Source organism: Plectropomus leopardus, chromosome 18 (assembly GCF_008729295.1).
Source record: "Plectropomus leopardus isolate mb chromosome 18, YSFRI_Pleo_2.0, whole genome shotgun sequence".
Taxonomy (NCBI): domain Eukaryota; kingdom Metazoa; phylum Chordata; class Actinopteri; order Perciformes; family Serranidae; genus Plectropomus; species Plectropomus leopardus.
In genome coordinates this window covers 3,643,269-3,660,093 of record NC_056480.1, presented here as the reverse complement: position 1 = coordinate 3,660,093, position 16,825 = coordinate 3,643,269, and the positions used below count along the sequence as shown (strand labels likewise).

General features: G+C 37.1%; 1 protein-coding gene and 1 long non-coding RNA gene across 2 annotated transcripts; both read left to right on the top strand.

The window, feature by feature from the left end:
* Positions 1–8,194: 8,194 nt before the first annotated feature.
* LOC121957389 lies at positions 8,195–9,672 on the top strand. The gene is made up of 3 exons (XR_006106768.1): positions 8,195–8,243; positions 8,389–8,433; positions 9,551–9,672. It is a non-coding gene; the product is annotated as an uncharacterized LOC121957389 (long non-coding RNA).
* A 1-nt stretch (position 9,673) lies between these two features.
* zgc:91910 (Zinc finger protein 706-like) lies at positions 9,674–14,490 on the top strand. Its single transcript, XM_042505932.1, has 4 exons — positions 9,674–9,693; positions 10,973–11,123; positions 12,569–12,690; positions 14,262–14,490. The coding sequence occupies exons 2-3, from the start codon at positions 10,989–10,991 to the stop codon at positions 12,662–12,664; spliced, it is 231 nt and encodes a 76-aa protein (XP_042361866.1). The 5' UTR covers positions 9,674–9,693; positions 10,973–10,988; the 3' UTR covers positions 12,665–12,690; positions 14,262–14,490.
* Positions 14,491–16,825: the final 2,335 nt, after the last annotated feature.

Genomic DNA, 16,825 nt, shown 5'->3' with positions numbered 1-16,825 from the left:
TTGGTTACTCATTCTGCTTTCTTTGCTGAAGAGTCCAACCAGCATGTTTGATAAACTCCGCGGGGGGCGTCACGCTCAGAGCTGCCAGACTCTCTGCGGCTATGAAAAGTTGTGATCTCCCCTCCAACCAAGAGGTGTCAAACATGACTGATTCTTCTCTTCCTATAATCTCAGAAGCCATTTTAAACCCTCACTCTCCTTCTTTTATCGCACGTGTAAATATCACTGATTTTTATTTTTCCTCTTTTTACTTTTTATTACAGAGTTGTTTATATCTTATCGCCCCCTCCTCATCCCGTCGATAAAGCAGTCTTAGTTTGTGCATTTTTGTAAATAAGTTTCTTTTTTTCACAATTCAAAATGTAAATACAGCAAAGGGAAAAAAAATCGGCCTACTCCTCATGTTTGTTGATGATCTTTCTCTCTCGTTCTCCATCTTGTAGTCCGGTGAAAAATTGTAAACGTGGCTTTTAACAAACATCAGCTGTCCTCTCAGTTTTAACCATCTTACTGTTGAATGACTGTTTTTCGGGTTCTGTTCCAAAATGCGTCTTTGTCAGTAGAAAATCTGATCACCTTAAAGTTTATGTGACCTTTCTAAAATCTAAAGGACAGAGGCACCAGCTTTTCTGTATCTACTTTTAATCTCTACAGTGTAATAAATGCAGCAGTGTTTTTTATTTACTTTTTAATGTTTCAATTTTAAAGAGCCAGGTTTTTTTGTCATAAAGCTTTTGAATCCACAATTTCTCTGTGAAATTGTAGACTTATCATCTCCCGAAATCCCTCATATGTGGCCACTCCCGCATATAAGGGGCTCGCCTTTCCATTTTCGCTCACATAACACACCTATGTCCCCTCTGATTCACCTTCGATTAGAAATAATGACGGCTAGTGCGGCTGCAATAGAAATAAACCTGCTAATGTTTTGAACATCCAACGCCATGCGTCTTGAAATGTCATCGTGAGAGGAGACGTTACGTAATGTCACTAAATGGAAATGCAGTCATCTTGCAATTGTGTTTATCGACCTATCAAAAATATCGCTTAAGTTCTGTGCAAATCTGTAATGGAAACCGCCTGTTGATTATGAATTATGAGTTCCGTACTGTCGCTTTGATAAAAGTTGCATGTAACGGACTCAAAAGTTACATTGAACAGGCTGCAGATTTTCCACAAGAGGGAGCTGTTCAGTCATTGTTTGACAAATCCTGAACATGCTGATTACAGTTTAAAAATTTTGATTTTTTTTATGTACCTTTCAAGCTTCCTTCTATCGTGTTGGCCTCTTTAAAATACTTCCTCCTGCCTGTAAAGAGGAGGACACACTAAAAGAGATCTGAACCTTGTTGCTGAAAATATGATCCAGTTGACAAAACATTTTTTGCAGATATGAACTAATAAAGCTCAAAAACACCCTAAAACAGCAGATTTAGGAAGGAAAAAGCCTCATAGGACTTTTTCATTTTTAAACCTCAAGTCTTTAAAATGACGTCAAGGCGCTTTTATCAGATTTCATGCAACTCTTCTAGAGCCACGACAGACTTTACACAACTTTTGACATTTGCAGTGAGGTTGCGAGTCTGAAGACCGAGAAATGTCATATGTTGCAGAATGTTGAGGCATATTGTGATTTGTCATTTTGGGTTTTATAAGTAAAATCGAATTAAATAGTTCTCCCCTAAACCTGAAAACAGACTGTGATATATGAAATCGCTGTTTTCTCTTCTAGTTTGTTTTTCTCATTTTGGAACAGAACTTTGTGTGTTGTGACAGGTTGCAGAGTATTATTACTGTGCAGTATTGAGACAAAATGTTTTAGCTACAGACTTGGAGAAAGCGCCGCTTCATGTCTGACTTGATCTCAACATTATTTAGTTGAAATCACATCATGACGTGAGCTCATGTTGTGCTCAACACGGGCATTTTGTGTTACAGAATCGCTGCTAATGATCACAAGATGGCAAAGAAAGACATTTGCACTGTGACTGCAGATGGAGCGGCCTATCAGCGTGTTTACGTGTGTATCGACTGACTGTTTCAAGTAAACTGAATCTCAGAAATTGCTCTTTGTGTTTTTAAATCATCTTAAATCTCAGTTTTGTCAGCACTACCTTCTTTGTGTAACTGAGGGGGATCACTGCATCTCTTTATAATCTGTAACTTTTGGTTAATTTTTGATTTTTTACTTTGATGCCGTTAACGCTGATGTCATTCTGATTCGGTGGAATGATGTTTTAGAGTGATGGAGGGATATTCTGAGAAAGAGAGAGAAAGAAACACAAACCTGTCTGTCTCTGTTCTGTGTATGTATGATATGGACTCATTTACTGTAATAAAGTGATGAAACTGTGTTTAGTCTGGGTGCACCGTTTCTCTTTCAAAGCCGGTTCCTATTGAGAGGTTTGAAACTTGATTTAAAGCTACAGTTTGTCATATCTGTCACTATGTCCTGACAGTAGTACATGAGGCAGGTAACTGAAAAATGTCTCCTCGTAGTGCTTCTAATGGAATTTGCAAGAATCCATCACGCCTGGACAACTAATCAGAGCCGAGACGTTGTAAAGACAGCTGTCAACCATGTCATTCACTGCTCCTGAGCAGCAGTCAAACAATCTAACAAGGCAGCGATGATCAAATGCGAATCAAGGTTCTGTTACTGCATTACTTAGGGTTTGAGGACAATTCTAGGATTTAGGACATTTCAAGGACTTGAAGGATGTTTCTAGGATTTTGCAGCATTTCTTGGATTTTACCACATTTTGAGGGTTTTAGCACGTTTTTAGGATTTTAGGACATTTCTCGACATTTCTCCACTGGTCTTTTGTAGATAAACACGCTCTATGCCGGTTTATGGCACCTTATGTATACTATGAGTACAAAAACGATTCCCAGTGTGGATCACTTTATTTTCGTTGTGAACAAGGCCACCCAGCTCCCTATCAGGGTCAGACTTGGCCACGTTAAAGACTCTAGAAGAAGAAGGAGGAACATGATTTCTTTTTTTCTTGTACAAATTATTTGTCTCATGTACTACTGTCTGGTTTCAACAAACCAGGCAACAAATATGGCAAAAATGAATACTTATAAAAGCTACCAACTGTTGCTTTAAGTTAAGTTTTCAGATGTACCTACTTCTTTTGGTTTGAGCAACAAAAAAATAAGGAAACTTCTCTCCACAAGGATGTTTGTTTATTCCCATGAACACATCCAAGAACAGCATGTTTATTTGGCTAAAACCTGTCTGCCATGATGTATTTTGGCAGAGTCTGACTTAATAAATCACTGAGATCTTAACCTCTTCAGTCGTATGTCACGTCTCCTCAGTTGAACACTGACCAGTTATGTTTGTGTAATCTGGAAAATCAGTGTCCCACTTCCTTCGATACACAGATTTAAGTTAGCAGCTCAAAATGCTGAAACTGTCTAGAACAATTTCACTGATTTTAATCTTGAAATACACTGCGCAGATTTGATTGAACAGATTAAAAACTTGTTTTCTATTGGGGGGATGGGGATTAGATATGATCTAAAACAAGGGAAAAATGTTCACAAAACTTAATAATTCTGCTAATTAATTTTGCTTCATGTTACAGAGAAAAAAGTGTTTGTTGTTTTAGCACTTACTTGAGATATTTTTTATTAGTTTTTTCTTGTTTATGTTTTTCCTTTTTTATTATTATTATTTTCCTGTTGCTTATTGCCCTCATCCCATGTTTCTAAAGAAATTAAATCAGTTTGCTCCGGTTTCACAGTGTTAATTCACAACCATGTCTGTGTGGTGGTGATGTTTGTGAGTTCATGATTCCGCCTTTAAGAGTAAATCAGTAACCTCAGAAATGTCTATAAGTTGATCAATTATTATGAAGTATTTCCTTGTTACATTTGTATAAAAGTGTTTAAAGTCTTCCAGAAGCTGCTGAGACTCAGCTGAGAGACTCAATCTGCTGAAGCAGGTGAGAGTTATGGATTATATTCAGTTTTTAATTGCAGTTTATGGATGTATTCATATATTCAGCTCTGACATGAATGTTTTTTTTCTGTGATTTTCTCATTTTATTCACAGCCTCTGTTACGCAACTTGAACAATGAGGGTCATTTTTCTTCTCTGCGCTGCCTTCGTTTTGAGCGTTTCAGCAGGTCAGAATCACCAAGACACTAAACACCAAACATGAAGTCATGATTCCTGGAAAAGGTCCTTCACTACATACTGAACGATAATAAATGTTTCTTTAAAAAGTTGCACTGAATGGGCAAAACTGAAAAGCTCTATGTACATCAGAGCATTAGAGTCACGTTTTCTTTTGTTTTGTCTGTTTTTTAAAACTTCAGGAAAGTGCTGAATCTTTATTTAATAACTAAATACATGTCATAAAAGTAGTCTTTGAAGATGTTTAACTGCTATTTTGTTGTTCTTCGGCAGCAGATCCAGTAAAGAAGATGAAGCCAGGTGAGACTCAAAAACAACAATACACTTCATGTATGCAGCACTTTATAAAACAGAGTTACAACATGCTTTTCTTAGTTTAAACGGGATTATAACATTTCAGGACTGCAATGAGTCAAACCAAGTCAATAAGGCAAATACAATCTGAACAAAATATCCAATAATAATAACAGAACAGATAAGACATGTTGAAAGTAAAATAGTATATTAAATAACTGATTTAACTGTTAAACATTTTTTAAATAGATACATTTTGAGAAATCATTTAAAAGACTCTGCAACAGGATAATAAAGACATGACAATACATTATCTCAGTGTTTACAGATTAAGTTTAAATTTGGGCTCTAACTCCAGCTAAAAATGACAAATTACACAAATTAGACAAAACACATTGATGCATGAGAAATATGAAGATATTCACCAGAGAAAACTGTGTTTAACTGTCTTTTTCCTTTATTTGTACCTGCCCCAAGGAACAGTGGAACATACATATTTATATTTATAAGGATTATTGTAATATAAGTTTGAGTGGTTTAACAGCCACCTGTTAGACACAGTATGAAAATGTGACTTTTGTGCTGCTGAACGGCACAAAAACAGTAAAATAAGAATAAATTAAAAAATATTTATATTATATTATAAGTCTTATTCTTCTGCAGAGCCAGAGAAGCAGATGGTCCCCTGTTCAGCAAAACAAGACTGAAGGTGAAAGAGAATATCTTTTATCACAAACAAAAGCCTCAAACTTTTTTGTGCCATATCCCTGCTGCAGAGACAGGTTACTACAAAACACCCACATTTGGTGATTAAAAAGCTCCTGGAGTGACACATTGTTACAAAACAAAGCAATACACCCACTTTTTGTGACTAAACAGCCATTGGATAAGCAACACGATTGGTGCCTTAAAAGCTGTTAGAAAAATCTACAGATCGCTACAAAACACCCATATTTTGTGATTAAAAAACTGCTGGAGATGGAGTGACAGGTTGTTACAAAACACTCACTTTTGGTGCCTAAAAAGCTGCTGGTAAAAAAAAGCCACAGGTCGCCACAAATCAATCATATTTGGTGACTAAACAGCCAATGAAAATGCGAAAGCTTGCTACACAACACCCACATCTGGTACCTAAAAAGCCACTAAAAATACAGCTACAGTTTGCTACAAATCATTTGCATTTTCTACCCAAAAAGCTGTGAGATAATGGAGTAATGACTTTTGTTGTTTGTTCGTCTTGAACAGTGGTCTGCTGTGGTCTTCAGATTGACAGGTGTCTCATAACTCATATGTCACTTTAGAAACACTGATATGATTCGTATGAAACGTGAAAATGTAACATATCTGTGGTTTGCAGAAACTTGCAATGCCAACATTTTCTCCCAGCGACTGGGCTGATAAGAAAAGGCCATGGTGCAATTCTTTTGAATGAAGATAATGATTTTTAGTCTTCTGAAAGAAAAGCGAGGGGAGCTGCTCTCTCAGGCAGCAGGGAGGATGACTAGATGGCAATATGCAGGAATCACCCCGCCTCCATACTACTACAACAACGGGGAGAACGGCTGTCCGTCCAGCTGGCACCACTATGGGTCTCGATGTTTTGTCTTCATCAACAGCCCGATGGCCTGGATAGATGCTGAGGTAGCGTCACTTTACACCATATTACATACAGATGTTAAATCCCACTGTGCTGTTACTGGAGACATCATCCAAAAGTCTCATAAATTATCCCTAAATGTCATATTTACTTTCAATTATATTAAAATTAAACTTTAAAGCACAACTCCAAAGATTTGTCTTTTTGGTACTCTCGTTCTGCTCTCCTGGAAATACAACGTTAAAAAAGAAAACAAATTGTGGATTATTCTCATCTCTTCTTTCACAGAAACACTGTTGGCCCTATGGTGCCAATCTCGCATCCATCCAAGACCAGTGGGAGTTCAATTACATCCAGGAAGTTGTAATAGACAGAGGATATTACGGACAGGCCTGGATCGGTGGCACTGATGCATTCGGGTAATGTGCAAAAATCTCTTCACAGAGATTCATCCTTGTATTTGTGTTTCATGCTCTTCGTGAATTCAGATCTCTTTGAAAAATTCTCATTATCAATCTAGATTATTTTGGTTTGAGTTGTCAAATGCTGGAGATATCAGCTGTAGAGATGTCTGTCTTCCCTCCAATACAATAAAACTAGATGGCACTCGGCTTCTGATGCTCAAAGTGCCAAAATAATATATTTAAAAAAAACAACAGCGATGTCTCTTTCCAGAAATCATGACCCAGTTACCCAAGATAATCCACAGACTCTGTTGTGAGCAATTTCCTGTAGGAACTATTTTCTTTCTACTCAAAAAACACACCTAGGAGCCATATCACTGTGCAGAAGGAGGCGTGCATCCACTCATGAACGAGAGGCTCATGCTTGTGATAGCAAAAGATGTAAGCGTGGTTATTAGTCAGTCTGACCATGTCCTTTCACATGAATCCTCCTTAATGCCCTCAGGGCAGCGCGATCTTTCCCCTCCGAGGAAAACAAATAGATACTCAAATTATTTCATTACTTTCTGCCATCAGACTTTTAAATGCTGCTGATGGCAGTAATTGATAGTTATATGAGCCCTATTGATAAACCTGTGGAACAGCATAGTGTGTTTGTTTATTTATTTACTATATTTTTCTATAGTTAAACTTCCGGCTTAAATATATTTTTTGGTGCTTTGAGTAAAACAAGCCGAGTGCCACTTTCTTCCATAATACGCAGACATCTCTGCGGCTGATATCTCCAACATTCAGCAACTCACACCACAACAATCTAGACTGATAATTAGCCCCACCAGTACGAGAAAAATACTGTATTTTTAATTTTGTAGACAGCTTTCCCTTTGAAATTTTTTTGTTTGTGTTGTTTGTTTCACAGCCCATGGATTTTTTATGGAGTGACGGTTCAGTGTTTGATGTGGAGAGCTGGGCCACACGGCAGCCGAGCAACTGGGATAGACGGAAAAATTGTCTGACAATACGTCGCTCAGGTACAGTCACTCAATCAGCTGACTCCAGGAAGGAGATAAAGGAGTAACCAAGTGGAGTAGAAATGTTTCTAAAACAATAAATATAGTGACGTTTGTGGGTTTTTTTTCTTAGATGACCACATCCTGAATAAGTGGTTTTGTGAAGACATGCTTCCCTTCGTCTGTGGAACGAGACCACGTTGACTTTGTTTCCAGAGTTGACTCGTCTGGGATATTCATTTCTAAACTTTGGTGTGATTTTTTTTAAGATGATGTTTGCTGCTGTGTGTCATTTTAAAGTGAACCTAACAGCACCAGTACCAATCAATTTACTCTCAGATTAATCAGAATATATACTGCCATAAAATAAAACGTGACTGGTTGGATGATGATGAGAAAAAAATGTCCGTCTGCCTGGAAAATGTCATATAATGTGACCAAAGAGATCAAACTTCATTGATAACTGCAGTCAATAAATGAAGTTAACTTCGGAAGTGTGATAACTTTTGGACCATTATTTAAAATTAGACATTTATTTCCTTGTTTTGGTATATAAGCTCTCTTTACTTCACAACCTGCAGAGACTGAGACGTTAGATTCTGTTCAAGCAGGTGAGTCTGTAGAGTTACAGGCATATTGAATAGACATCTGTATATCCAGACTACTGCTTTCACAATACAAAGTCATTGCTTTGGTTGTTTTAATTTTTAATCTTTTGTTGCAGTTCATCGCCATAACAATGAAGCTCGTTTTTCTTCTGTGTGCTGCCTTCGCTTTGGCTGCTGCAGGTGAGACGTGAAGTGAAACTTAAAACTGTTTTTGTTTTTTAAAAGATTATACAGATTGGCTCAGATTGAACATAATGCATATTTTACCTACTAGCAAAAGGCATTTTAGAAGTTTCTAAAAAATGATTATTTTCTTCTTCCACAGGTCCAGAGGAGCAGATGATGGACGTCCAGCACAACAGGAAGCCGGGTAAGACTGATCTAAAAGCCATCATTGAAGCTTTTGTTTTTAGTTTTTTGGATTCATTCTTCCTGTGTGAAATCTGACAACTTTTTCTTAAAGGAAAACTTCACCCATGAAATGATCATTTGTATGTCAGCTACTCACCCTGTGTTATGTGGGATTTGTGAAGAAAACTGTTTTTCTCGCATGCCTCCATGGTGAACAAAGAATCCAAAAAAACTACAAAAATTGTTGAACAGGAGTGAAAGGGTGGCTGCGTTCACCAACAGCAAAACTATATTAAAACATCAATTTACGAACTCTCACACAACTGGTCCCTTTGAAAAAGTTAAAGCAACTTGTCGCAGCAGCTCAAGAGTCAGGAGCAGGAGTAAAAAAATGATTAAATAACGTAAAAAATAAATGTACATGATTAACAGTTGCACAAAGAACACTGTAATGCACACGTAATGTGTTGTAACCTATTTTTATTGTAGAAATATACAAATATCTTTGCACAGTAAGTGATAAATTATTATATAGCAGGAAATAACACAGGAATTTTACACAGTATTAATATAAAGGATAAGGACACGCACATAGGCTATACGTGCAAATATATAACTGTTATATGTAATATTTAGTTGTATTTTTTTTTTTTAGTTTGTTTTATTTCCCAACACAATCATCCAAAATATTTTTTTTAACTGGCAAACTAATAAAAAGTGATCACTTTAATGGACATGTTTGCTTGTGTGGTTTTTTATATTGTATATTGTATTGGGTTATATATATGAAAAAATTTGGAGGTTTTTATATAAAATGTGAATGTGTGTGTGTATGTATATATATAATTTATATATATATATATATATATATATATATATATATATATATATATATATATATATATATATATATATATAAGGGTAGGAATAAACAACATGTCATTTTGAACATGTGATATTTTAGTTTAAGTGGCTTGAATATGTATTTATTGTGACTTTCTTTTTTTAAACTTTTTAAAATCTCTTACTTTTTTATTTGTATTTTAATTAATACATGTTTTACTATAATACTATAACCAGCCTTTAAACAACAACAAAAGCATTCATTTTTAATAGTCCCATTGCTGCTGTTTCAGGTGCAGTTCCTCTCCAGGCCTGCGGCGGCGCTGCTCGGTTCTTTGGCGGGTTTCGGCGCGTCGGTTAAAAACCTTCTTTGAACGTTCCTCTGGTTTCCCAAAAAGCGACGGACAGCAGAGCGAAGAGGAGTCAAATCTCGAAGGTAAATCTGCTTGAAAAAAACACTTACGTCTGCTATCATTCAGCAGTTACAACTTAATATATGGTGTTACCTAAAAGTGATTTGTTTTAAAACTGTTGTTTTTTACCAAATTAATGTTTTTTATCGCGCGGTAATTCGGAGTAACGTGCCGTCTTAGCTTCGTTAGCTTAGCTAACCAGCTTAGCTGACGGTGTTAGTAAGGCGGCGCCGGTAGAGGAAAGGCCTGCTCGGAGGATGCTAACGATTAGCTATACGAATTGTTTTAACAAGTTTTGTCAAAAACATCTCAGAATAATAAATAAGCCAATGAAATCCTCACCTGATTTACCCGATCCTTAATTTAAAGGGAAACCTCGATGCTAACGGCGCTTTATCAACACACGCTAACTAGTTGAAGTCGTGCTGTTTTTTGTTGTGAAGTTAAAAGTTTAACGTTTGAAAAATAACGTTGGATTATAATGGCATTAACAGGATTACACACAATCAGACCACACAAGTTGATTTTTGTGATTGAATTTACGTTCAGCTAGAAGGTTAAATAATAAAGTTAATGTTTCTATCTGTAGCTCAGATATGGGCTAGCATTGGCTGAACAAGTTATTTCCAACGATCTGATGCAGGAAACAAGATATTAAAACCCTCGATCTTAGTGAAATATGAGTGTAATGCTGTAATAGTATAAGTACTTTTTTAATAGTTATGAGTTACGTCTCGGAGCTACATGGATACGCGAATGAATACGCCGCATACCCATAACAAGAGCTCTTTGGGATATTGTAGTGCACTTCCTATACCCCTTTAATACCTAAGCAACTTGGCTTGCTTCATTAAGAAACAAGCGCAACATGTTTTCGCCATCCCAGCATCCAGCGCAACCAGTGGATGAGACTTTTCCTCAGTTGGATGTATAATTCAAGCACGGTCAACCTCTTGAACCAGAGACTGTGGAGGATGCTCTTTTAATACACAGCATTCCCCAGCACAAAGGTCATTAGCCGAAATATCAGCCCTGTGAGTGAGAAGTAGATGCAGAAACATTTCTCCTCTCGAGTGACTGGTGTGTGTGTGTGTGTGTGTGTGTGTGTGTGTTTAATCAGGGGTGCGGGTCCGTTCGCGGGACTTTTATTAACCGGTGTGGGCAAATGCAACTATAACTTATACATAATGACGGGTAAGGGGTCGGTTCTGGTAACAGACTTTTGAGGTATGAGCAGGTGTGGGTTTTCAAAAATGGACCCGTGCAGGACTCCAATCTGTGGTCTCTTTGTTATTCCTGCAGGTCAAAGTTGAGGGCCATGGCTCGTGGGCAGCAGAAGATTCAGTCTCAGCAAAAGAACGCAAAGAAGGCAGCAGAGAAGAAGAAAGGTCAGGGCGCTGACCAGAAGACTGCAGCGAAGGCCGCGCTGGTCCACACCTGTCCTGTCTGCCGGGTGAGTACAACACATGCCACATTGGCACATTGATACCCCAAAATCTAAACATTTTAATGACATTAGGCATTATGAAGCATATGTGTCTGTATGTGGCCTGACTGTAGTCAGACGCAAAGATGTCCTCAACTCAAATGCATAAGTCATTGTCATTACATTTTTTCCCAGCAAAACAAAAATCAATGAATAATGAGATTTCCCTCACCTTTTAATTCTATTTTCATTTTAAGTTGTAGGGGACATGGGTAAAATGCTGTGTGCTCATTTCCATAAGTCTCCTTTTTTATATATACCCTTTGTTAAAACCTTATTTTGAAAAATGGACATAGTCACATGAATCCTTCAGTACCTTCACCGAGTCCATTACTTGTTCTCTATCAGCTGGATCTTTGATTTTTGAAGGCATGAATGTCAGTATATATGTTTTCAGTCTGCTGCACTGTTCTCTACTATGGTTTTTTGTGACAATTTTTATGGCATAACTATACTATGATGTTAAAAAAAACTTACAAAAAAAAAACAAAATTACATTTTGATATGACCTAATACATTTTTTTGTGTACACTATATTTTGACTTTTTGTGGCACTCTAAACTATGACATTGTAAATTACATTTGCTATTGCATACTATACTATTCCTTTTTTAAGAACGTTTTATGGCATACTGTAACATGACCTTTTTTGACATTTTTATGGCATCATATATCATGACATTTTAAATGATATGATGATGGTTTTTCATGATTTTCGACAACATATTAAACTACGTTCTATAATAATTATATAAGATTTCTGGAAAAATACTATATGACATGCTAATGTATGACTTTTTTCATGATTTTTGACAGCATGCTATTGTATGATTTTTTCATGATTTTTGAAGACATAACATACTATGATATTTTTCATGCGTGTTGATGACATAAGATACTATGTTTTTTCATGATTTTTGACGACATGCTTTACTTTTACTTTTCTAATGATTTCTTTTAATGAATATGGATGACATACTATACTTTCTTTTTTCCATTTCTTTTTTAAAATTATGACTTACTATACTATATGATGCTTTACATACTATTATGTTTTTTGACTTTTATGCAATCTTCCTTGCCAAATTTTATTGTGACTTTTTATGACTATTTTTAATGCCTTTTTATTGATACATGCACTTCACAAAGTAGTAAGCAACTTACCAGGAAGACATTGGTTGACGCTGCTTCACTGTCTGTTTGACTGTTGCGCTCTGCCAGTGCTGAGTGTTGTTCAGTCCTTGCTTTTTTTGTGACCAACAGTACAAAACCCAAAGATATACAGTTTGTTCAATAACTGATGATCAATTATCTGTCAATTAATTCATTAAATGACTAAACACATTTCATTTATAATTTGTTATCAGGGGAGAAAATAAATTGAAACCATGATTCTCTTATGTTTTTTTCAGACGCAGATGCCTGACCCCAAAACCTTCAAGCAGCACTTTGAGAGCAAACACCCCAAGTCTGCCATGCCTGCTGAGCTGGTGGATGTTCAGGCGTAAAGACCTGCTGAGAGGACCTGAACCTGGTAAGACAGCATCAGTTATCAAGTTTTTTTCTCTGACTGCAGGTTTAATGTAACCCTTCAAAGTGTCGTTGTAGTGTTATCAAGGTGCCACAGCCTTTTTTTATTTCACCAAACATCAGTCAGGGTTCCATGTTCTATACGATGAACAGATCTTAGTATTTCTCTTTATCCCTATTCGCATGGGACGAGTGTTACATGGGGACCTGCGGTAGTTTTTAATAATTGTGGAGGATGTCTGTGATTTTAATTCTGTGTCCGTAATTTTTAAAACATATTTTGGCAATAACAGATGTCAGTCTAATATTAGTCCCATGCCGTGCAATCAGTGTCTCTGTGATTTGGGGTTGTTTTTTTTTTTTTCTTTTTTCCTTCGTCGTGTTCCCCTGCGGCTCCCGCGGTTGTTAGGAATAGCGAAGGCATGCTCAGGACTGTTAGATTTTATTGAACGTGACGTAGCAGTTTTCCTCCCCGAAGTTACTGTAAATAAACACTGTGATTCGGTCTATATCGTAGACCGTAAAAATAACATAGATTCTTTTGCATTTAGCTGAAAGAGAGCGTATCTCCACATACTTTATCAATAAAGAGATTGTACCCGGGTGCTGGTATACCAGGACAAGGACAAGAGTCACATTAAATAACCTAATGGAGCTGTAAGCGTAGCTCCACTAAACTGCAGGAAAACGTTCTGAGTTGTCAATAATGGCGCTTTTCCACTGCATGGTACCGGCTCTCTACTCTACTCTACACTTGCCATGACACTTCCGGTGCGCACCAGTACTACAACATGTAACATTCAGAAAGTGTGGGACAGCGCGCAGTCAATAACAGGGTTACTGCGAAACAGATTTCACTAGCACACACCAGTGACATTTCCTCTCTCTCTCTGTCCCTTCGGACAGGTTGATGAGGAGTTTGAAATGATACAAAACTGCGGCCGCCACAATAGCTTACCTGTTTGCGCTGTTCAGGGTATTCCTTGTAGCGCTGCACCTAATGATTATTTTTTTATCAATTAATCCATCGATTATTTTTTCGATTAATCTATCGATTATTTTTTTTAGTTGATCTATTTTTTTTTTTATTATTCGATTAATATAACAACAGATTTACCGAAAATAACATTTTAATTTTGTCATACACTGCAGGGCATTATCCCCCCCCAAAAATAGCCCAGTCTTTACTGGTAATCTGTATTTTACAGTCTGATATAAAATCTTTCCAAAATAAAATTAATGCAAGAGCTTGTTCACCTTTTAGAACACCTTAGTACCCAGTCGGCTGTTTTTGGAACCCCAGGAGAGCAGGTACTAAAAAGGTAGTACCAGGTACTTTTTTCTAATGGAAAACCAAAAAATGGCAAGTGGAGTAGAGTAGAGCTGGTACCCTGTAGTGGAAAAGCGTCATAAGTTCGATTTCGAAAATACAGACATCGTTTATCCCCGTCCAAATGCGCCACTTGAAACACAAAACACAAAGTCCCCAGGTAATACTAGTCCTGTGCGAACAGGGCTTTTGAATATTATCAAGCTGTAACCGTAATATAAAAAACAACAAACTGTTACTTACAGATACACAATGACCACGGACTAAACATTGAATCACTGCGCCTGAAGGATGTTGATGACGACCACTGGGACCCATCAGTATTCATGGACAACATGTTGGGATGGAGGGAGGGGGTGGATGTGTGTATGTGCTGTGTATGTACGTGTGTGTTTGTGTAAGAGAAAACAATAACAACGGGGCAGAAGTACACCAGCACCCCACTTTTATATTTATTATGTGTACAACTACCTTGCTATTCCACATGGGGGAGGGGACCTGCAAGATTGCCTGCTAAGACTGAATGAAATTATCTAGTGACTAATTCCTGGGAGACGTGATATGACTCTAAAAAAGCTACGATTGGAAGTAAATTAAAAAAGACAAATATGTTTGACGATATGGCTGGATAGGAAACGATGGCACATTTAAAACCTTGACTGTATAATTACTCATCTGCAATGGGCGTGGCACTGTTATTGGGTAAACACTTGCAACTCCAATAATTTTTTTTTCATTTAAGTATAGGGAATTTCTATGGAAGAAAGAAAATGAGGAGTTTTGATCAACATTGGCCTCTCAAAATGACTAAAATCCTGTTGTGTAATCTCAGAATTTATGTTTTTTGATAGCAAAATGCAGAATAGCTTTTGGTCCAACAAGTAAGACAAACTCGACAGCTTTGCCTCCTCTGTGTTGCTGCTTCACAGGTGTCAACACTCAGTAACACCTTACAACAGTACCTCACTTTAAACCACACAGCAAATCTCGTATGTTTTTTTTCCCCAAAATTCTTATTATTATTTTAATGTCGTCGTCCTCCTCAGGCATGTCTCCCAACATAATCTTGGCAATAACACCATCTTTGTCCCACTTAAGTTAAACCAGGACAAGATTTTGCTCTGTTATCACTTATGCTTTCACCTATTGGCAGATTGGTTTGTTTTTGGAGGAAGTATAATATACCCCAAGAATGAATTAGTTACAGAAAAGAAATTGATTCAGTAACTTCTCGAATGATTAATCTTCTTTTTTGGTTCTTCATATATTCACTGGCAGGCGAAAACCTCACTAACTTGCTTTCACTGTACTTTTTTTTTTTTTTTTTTTTACCCTTTTCAATAAATTGAACAATGTATTTAATGTGACTTGCCTCCTCAGCTGATTCTGTGTGACAAATTGAAAAATATGATTTTATTACGGTGCACAGCAGCTGTGGTGTTGAAGCAGAGCAGAATTCCTCAAACTGCATCTCAACATTTTTTATGGAATGCAATGCTGCGAAGTTTTATTTCCTATACTACGACTTTTTTTCATAATTGATATAGCATGCTGCTTTTTGGGTTTTTTTTCCCCATGCCATATTATGGTGTTGTGGTGTTTTTTGCAACATTCAGTGTTATGGCGTGGCTCAACAGGGTATTTTTTTTTAAGATGATTTTTTTGGGCATTTTAGCCTTTATTAGATAGGACAGATGAATAGCATGAAAGGGGGAGAGAGAGTGGAGACGACATGCAGCGCAGGGCCACGAGCAGGAATCGAACCTGAGGCCATTTTTTCCGACATGCCATATTATGGGTTTTTTGGCATTTTTTGAAAAATTCTTTGCTATGGCGTGTCCTAGCACGCTACTTTAAAGCAGCTTACAGCAGTTTTTATTTTTTTTTGGGACGTGTCATTTTTGACATTTTCGCCATACTATAGCCTTGCTTTTTTGTTCATTTTTTCCACATGCCATTTCATGGTGTTTTAGGCATTTTTTGAAAAATTCTATGCTATGGCGTGTCTTAGCACGCTATTTTAAGCAGTTTACAGCAGTTTTTAGCTGTTTTTTGGGACGTGTCATTTTTTGACATTTTCGCCATACTATAGCCTTGCTTTTTGGGTCATTTTTTCCACATGCCATTTTATGGTGTTTTAGGCTTTTTTTGCAAAATCCTATGCTATGGCATGTCTAAGCACGCTATTTTTAAGCAGTGTACAGGTATTTTTAGCTGTTTTTGGGACGTGACCTTTTTTTGACATTTTCGCCATACTATAGCCTTGCTTTTTGGGTCATTTTTTCCACATGCCATATTTTATGGTGTTTTAGGCATTTTTTGCAAAATCCTTTGCTATGGCGTGTCTTAGCACGCTATTTTAAGCAGTTTCCAGCTGTTTTTAGCTGATTTTTGGGACGTGACCTTTTTTGACATTTTCGCCATACTATAGCCTTGCATTTTTTGGGTCATTTTTTCAAAACATGCCATTTTAGTTTAGCTGTTTTTGGGACGTGACCTTTTTTAGGCCTTTTTTTGCAAATGTTGTTTTAGGCATTTTTTGCAAGATTCTATGCTATGGCGTGTCTTAGCACGCTGTTTCATGCAGTTTGCAGGTGTTTTCAGCTGTTTTTGGGACGTGACCTTTTTTGACATTTTCGCCATACTATAGCCTTGCTTTTTGGGTCATTTTTTCCACATGCCATTTTATGTGTTTTAGGCATTTTTTGCAAAATCCTTTGCTATGGCGTGTCTTAGCACGCTATTTTAAGCAGCAGCTTGTTTTTAGCTGTTTTTGGGACGTGACCTTTTTTGACATTTTCGCCATACT

Excerpts from the sequence above, each read along its gene's own strand:
- zgc:91910 (XM_042505932.1), top strand. The coding sequence starts at position 10,989 with ATGGCTCGTGGGCAGCAGAAGATTCAGTCTCAGCAAAAGAACGCAAAG. Across the intron at positions 11,124-12,568 it reads ACACCTGTCCTGTCTGCCGG|ACGCAGATGCCTGACCCCAA; the intron begins GTGAGTACAACA and ends TGTTTTTTTCAG.